Below are 6,601 nucleotides of genomic sequence, written 5' to 3'. Positions count from 1 at the left end.
CTCATTTGGCAGCGTTTGCGTGATCACTTACCCTCTCGAACAGAGGTTCTTAAGCGACACGGTCCGGGCGATGGCCTATGCCCTCTGTGTAATGTCCCGGAGACGAGAACCCACATTATGTTTTCTTGCACCGCGGCACAGGCTCTCTGGAGCTTTGTCCGCTAGGCCCTCGGGCCGGATTGGGAGGCCTGGGACCTTGCAGAGTTCCTGCAATCCAGGGCCACCCAGGTGGGCCGCAAGCGTTGCCTGTTCTGGCTTATCTTTGCGGCAATGGCATGGACCCTCTGGATGACTCGCAATAAAATGGTGATTGAGCGAGTCTTCCCGTGGCAAACTTCTGACTCGTTCTTCAAATTTCTTGCCTTCTTGCAGCATTGGCATCCGCTCGCTAGGCAGCGGAACCGTGACTGACTTGGGCTTCTCATGGACACTCTCCTAGCTTCCGCGTGGCGGCTTTCCGCCCGTATGACGGCTTCTTAGTTTGCCACCCGGTGGCTTCTTATGTTTCGTCTTTCTTTCTTGTGCGTGATTGTGTTGTGGCCTCAGCCGTCTTATTTGCTATCATGATTGGTACTTAGCTGTATGGATGTTTTGCTTTATCTATAAAGCGGGACGAAAGTCTAATTCGAGAGAGAGAGATGTTGTTGATATTTTTATGCAAACGACCCTTGGGCTAAATTCAACATTCGGTACCATAGAGAGCACTTGCTCCTTGTAGCGCCATGACAGATGACAAATGTATCAGAAGTTTTTCTTGCAGAAAAAATAAAGAGGTCCATGATTTTTTTGCATGTAATCGGTCTCGGCTCTTGCTGGCCGTGACCTCTTCCGGCCGGCTGAACTTTGACTCCGGCCGTTCGTGGGCGAGCTAGCTAGGTACTCCTTCCGTCCGGAAATATTTGTCCTATAAATAGATAAAATAGATGTATCTATAACTAAAATAAGTCTAGATATAACCATTTTGAGGACAAGTATTTCCCGACGGAGGGAGTAGTAGAAGATGATGAAGACGCGGAATGCATGCGAGGATGGACCGAAGTTGCCATTTGAGTATTTTTAAATGTTTATTATATCGGCCGAATACCACTCCGTGCGGTCGTCTGTGCGAGACCGCCGGCGGCGACGCATGTCGTATGTCGCGCCGACAGCGCCAGCCATCCCGCGGGGCGTGCGTGCGTGCTCGGCTGGGCTCAGCCAGGGAGCCGCGTCGTCCTTTCGGCGGTTGGGGCCAGCTGGCGGGGCGACCGAATCTTTGTCGTGCGCGATCAACAACTGCCATGCCAGGGCATGGCATATTGGCATGGCAACCACGCACCGGCCCGCCCGATCGCCTGCGTGCGTGGCGTGACCAGACGTTATCAAAGTCAGGGGACGGACGGCATATGTGCTGTCGCTTCCGTCGACGATCCGGCGATCCTCCCCCTGCGCCGCAGGCCCAGAGCAGCCGCGTGCCGCGCGGCGGGCGACCACCGGCCCTGCCGCGCCGCTCCGCCAGAGCGAGCAAGGCCTCCACCGATCGCCCGCGCGCCACCCCTGCCAGCAGCTGCGCGCGCGCACGCACGCGCCTGGTAGGTACTGGTACTGCATGCTCATCATATGACCGATCGACGCTCTCCTCCGTGCGTGGCCCATGCCATGCCATGCTCGTCGGGTGCCATCCGTCTACCCCTCTCTGGGAATTTGCTGCCGCGACTGGCACACGCCTCGCGCACGCCCACGCCAGTGACCCGTCGACCCGTGCATGGACGACGGATCACCGGCCCGACGCACAGTGTCTGCCGCGCGACCGCCTGCGCTCCAGGCTGAGCCAGGGAAGCTCCCAGGCCCCGGCCGGGTCGTACGTACGTACCGTGGGAACAGCGCGGGAGCTCGGCGTCCCGCTTCTTTTCCTGCATAGACATGCTACGCCGTACGCTTCATGTGATGTTGGGGGCGACGGTACGTGGCCGGTTGACCTTTTCGGTGCCAAATAATAATAGCGTGCGTGCTCGCAGTCACAGACACGTCCGTCGATCCATCCATGATTGATCGCCGAGACTGGCGGCACGGTGTTTCTCACCCGCACCGCGCCCTTCCGTGACATGCCAATCATGCATGATTGCAATTGCATGTTTCCTTCTATACGTACATCTATCTGAGCTTGCACCGGGAACCAACTAACCGATCTTCACCTACCAATCATCACCATCATCAGATCATCATCATCATCGACTTATTCTACGCGTCGAACCGTATGGTGGCCTGTCTCCAGGGCCGCCGGCTGAGAGCTTGCAGCTCCGGTTGCCCTGCCTTGCCTGCCGCCCCAATGGCCCAATGATAGCCCTCCAAGCGGTTGATCAAACGTGGGCACCTGATAGATAGACAGTACAATCATTTCAATCATTGGAGCGAGCGATTCCACAGCTAAGGCTTCGGCGATTCGCTCCTCATGTCCACGCTCGCTACCACTCCTCAATTATCCAGCGACAGCTGCCTTCTACCACTACTATAATCTGCATATATGGTGAGAGTATCAGTTGGCAGTTAGCATGTTGCAGGCAGGCCACAACTAGCACCCTCCCTGAAAGATCAAAAAACAAGGCTTCAGACAGCCCGCTGCAACCTTCCTGAGGAGAAGATAAGGAAAAGAAAGACGGCAACCAACTATCAGAAATTCCCGCAAAAAAATAAAAGATAAATATCAGACAGCATCTTGCGGACCACTGACTCAACATGAACATTAATGTGGCGCAAAATCATCAACTATGCACGGTGTTTCTCGGTGTGCATGAAAAAACGACGAATATCACCACCGCCTATCACCTCTTCCTGCTATCGCGCTGTCTTAAAAGTCTGGGGAAACCGGAGACAACAAACTAAATCTCGTACATCCGCATGAACCATGAAAGGAAGCGTCGAGATTTCGAAGCAGGACTAGACGTGGAAAAACTGTGGCAGTCTACGGCTAACTCTGGTGTGCTGACATCTAAGATTAGCCGAGTCCCAGATTCCGCAGCTCCTTCTTCTGACCGGTGGTCGAGCCGCCCTCTTTCTTGATCCGGGAAGGCCTGACGATACGGTCAATGATCCCGTACTCGAGGGCTCCTTCTGCGTCGAAGCGCTTCGACCTGGATAGGTCCTCATGAACCTGCCAAAGTAATTAAATATACTTGAGATGAGAGGAATGCAGCTAGGATTATACTTTCAGAGATCAACCTTGCTGAATCATGAGAATGGTGGGCTTATAGGGAAAGTGGAAATATGGCATTTCACATCATATTATTTTTGTTAGTATGATAGATGAGAAAACTAGAACAAATCAAAGGCTTCGTAGGTGTAGTGGAAGTAAGCAGGAACACTAAAAGGCGTTTCTCTGAAAGGTAACTGTAACAGCAGGTGATGAGGGACAGAGTGGCAGGAACATGCAACAGAAAATGCTGACCTTTTCAACAGAATGACCCGTGTGCTCTGCTAGCTTGCCATAAAGATAGTTCTTGATCCGATTAAGTTCGTTTGATTCATTTTCTATATCATCAGCCTGTAGGAAAACGGAAGTGTGCGATAAGGCACTTCAGCAGTAACAACAATGACTGTACACCGTAAGGATTTTTAACAACAAACTGATCGGTAAGCTTCTGCTAAAGCCCAGACCTGGCCTCGAGCTGCTCCAGCAGGTGACTGAAGTGAAACACGGCAAAGAGGCATACCAGTACGCGAACCCTACATAGTGTAAAATAGCAGTAGAATAAGCGTTATAGTGGGCAGAAAAAAGAACAACTTCAAGAAGAAGTTGGTATTTAAGTGCTAATACCTTTTGACCAGCTGCAAGAATGAATCCTGCCAAGTTGAATGCAAAGCCCAAGCAATGAGTACCAATTGGACTCTTTAGGCTTAGCATGGTATCATATAACGCCATGCATGGTGTAAGCTGCAATATTAATAGACAACACACAATTTACAAAGGCTCTCCTAGGCAAACTTGGGTTAGCGAAGAGTATTTCTTGGCCGAGACGCTTCTGTAGCTCTGTACCCATTTCAGAACATCGAAACAAACATATATTCACAAGCCAAAAGGTACACTGAAAGATGGATTACAAAGTATCCATGTTGCATTTATCAATGGGACTCACTAGTCAATAAAATGGTGCATGCTGGCACCAATTTATAATGAACTTAAATTCCTAGTGAGCTTTCCAACCAATTAGAACTACTACATTTGGAATATTTGTTATATTGACATTGCTTAATTTTGTCTCCAAGATTATAACAATAGAGATTCTCTATTTTCAGAATGAGCATTTCAGTTTCATAGTGATACTAGTTTTTGCAATAGTTTCTCCCATAAGAGTAGGACAGCATACCCAACTAAGAACAAAATACTAAAGTTCAGACTATCCCTCACAAAACTAGAGTAGCATTGGCAGCCCGTCAGAGCCACTCAGTTCATCCTAGTTTGATCTTTTCAAGATAAACTATGGGGACATCCAAGTTTTATGTTATCAACGGTACTCGGTATCATTAAAATGGTGCATGCCCACACCGATCTATAGTGAACTTCAGTTTCCAGTGAACTTTCCAAACAATTAGAGCTGCTACAATTGGAATAATGTTATACTGTGATCACTTAATTTTGCCTCCAAGGTTATTACAATAGAATAAATCCTCTCTTTCCAGAATGAGTATTTCCATTTCATAGCTATACAAGTTTTGCACTGGTTTTGTCCCACAAGAGTAGGACAGCATATACAACTCAGCACAAGATACTCAAGTTCAGCCAATCACTCACTTACTAAACTACAGAATAGCATTGGCAGCCCCTTAGATCCAATCAGCTCAACCCAGTTTTTCTTTTTCAAGATATAAACTACGGGGACATCAACTTGGTTTCGAATTCTTTAGAAGGTCAACCTACAGGACACAAGAACATGACCCCAAAAAAAGTGACATAAAAGAAGGCCAACCAACAAGAACAAAAGGGTAGTGTTCCTGAGTTCTTACATCTCCTCCTGGACCATTGATGTATAGAAGAATCTTCTTTGTGTCATCAACACTGTCAAGGTACAGCATGCTTGCTAGTACTTGGTTACTGAATTCTTCATCAATAGTGTCCCCAATGAAGATAATCCGCTCACGATACTGTATACAGCAAATACAAATTAGGCACTGGTGCAACGGAATTAGTCATTTTATTAGGTATTGCAAGGTCTTACTAAAGCATTCCATATGTCAAGCCACTGCCAGGTTCCTTCACCAGGTGTTCTGTAAGGTACCCGTGGTGTGCCGACAGGCATCATTGAAATACGTGCCCTGGTAGCCCTCTTGTTTGACAACCTAATATGTGTAAATATGAGTAGACCATGATATTAAGGGGAACAAATGTTTCCAGCAAACCACACAAAAAATTACTGATACAATTGGCTACCATGAATGTCAACAAATCTGCGGACCTAGCTAGAACAATAACAGATGAAGCATCTCGTTGATACTTGACTGATACAAGCTCTCATCTTGGTTTGTGCACAAAACAATTTTGTTGATGAAATGAACATATTCTGCACATTCCACATCCATCGAAAAGCTATATAGAGATCACTAATGTACGGAGCCATTCGACGCAACCATCAGAACTCAAAATCATCCGTCTATTAGTACGCAGACAGCGATAATTACATGAACAAGCACAGCAGGCAAAACTAGTCAACCACCACCAGAAATGGGGACTGAACAAACACCTGACGAATGTGCAGCACCACACACATATTATCAACACAACGAGCAAAACAGAGGCTACGCATATGGATGGGCGCGCGCGCACGTACCCCAGGGAGACCCTCCGGTTGACGGCGGTGTAGAACCGGGCGTTGACATTCGGGCACGACGACTCGGACGAGCCTGCTCAGCAATCCAGCCACCAAAACCGAAATCAGCCACCAGAACAACGAACCCCAGAGTAAAATTGGAACGATTTGGTTCGGTTTTCGTGCTCACCGAGCCTGGTCTGGGCCTTCAACCCGACGAAGACCTTGGTGCCCACGCTGCGAAAGGGCAAACAGAGACAGAGGCGAGAGGATTGGGGAGAGTCAGCCAGGGCTTCAGGAATGGGGCGTGCGAGGGGGAGACGGGGCAGGAGGCAGACCTGAGAGAGGACGGCGAGCTGGCGACGGCGCGGGGGTGGAAGCAGGAGGAGTTGGCGGGCGCCGTCCGGCACAGCGCCATTGGAGCAGGGCTGCGGAGTGGCTCGGGAGTGAACAGTGGCGGAACGGATAACGGAGGGAGGAAGAGGGTGGATGTGCGCCAAGATTCGTGCGCCTCCTGATCGAACACATCTTTTACATCTCCTGGCATCTGACAGCATCTCCACGCCTTCCCAGAAATAATTGAATTCCTTAAGGACAAGCTTGTGTCATAGTTGCTCTAAGGACAAACTAGGTTAACGCTAACTTTTTGTAAAAGCTGTTACATGACTACCTCTCCCCCCCCCCTACTTCTCATAAGGTAATATGATGATTCGAGCATTTGCTGTTATCAATTGGCCAAACCAGTGTCGAGCCCGCTACCAGTCGTGGCATTTGACCCGCCTGCCTCACTATACCATCTCTCTTGTGTATATATCTCATTCCTC

The 6,601-nt window shown here is 49.1% G+C and overlaps 1 protein-coding gene across 1 annotated transcript; it reads right to left on the bottom strand.

The window, feature by feature from the left end:
* Window positions 1-2,644: 2,644 nt before the first annotated feature.
* Window positions 2,645-6,338, bottom strand: LOC125521814 (ATP-dependent Clp protease proteolytic subunit-related protein 2, chloroplastic-like). Its single transcript, XM_048686879.1, has 9 exons — window positions 6,116-6,338; window positions 5,968-6,014; window positions 5,799-5,871; window positions 5,190-5,310; window positions 4,978-5,115; window positions 3,791-3,907; window positions 3,631-3,699; window positions 3,422-3,517; window positions 2,645-3,127 (listed from the first exon to the last, which is right to left on the bottom strand). The coding sequence occupies exons 1-9, from the start codon at window positions 6,322-6,324 to the stop codon at window positions 2,972-2,974; spliced, it is 1,026 nt and encodes a 341-aa protein (XP_048542836.1). The 5' UTR covers window positions 6,325-6,338; the 3' UTR covers window positions 2,645-2,971.
* Between the last annotated feature and the right edge of the window lie 263 nt (window positions 6,339-6,601).

The sequence above is a fragment of the Triticum urartu genome, chromosome 7 (assembly GCF_003073215.2).
Source record: "Triticum urartu cultivar G1812 chromosome 7, Tu2.1, whole genome shotgun sequence".
Lineage (NCBI taxonomy): Eukaryota > Viridiplantae > Streptophyta > Magnoliopsida > Poales > Poaceae > Triticum > Triticum urartu.
The sequence above is the reverse complement of the archived record's forward strand: the minus strand, read 5'-3'. Positions and strand labels throughout refer to the sequence as shown.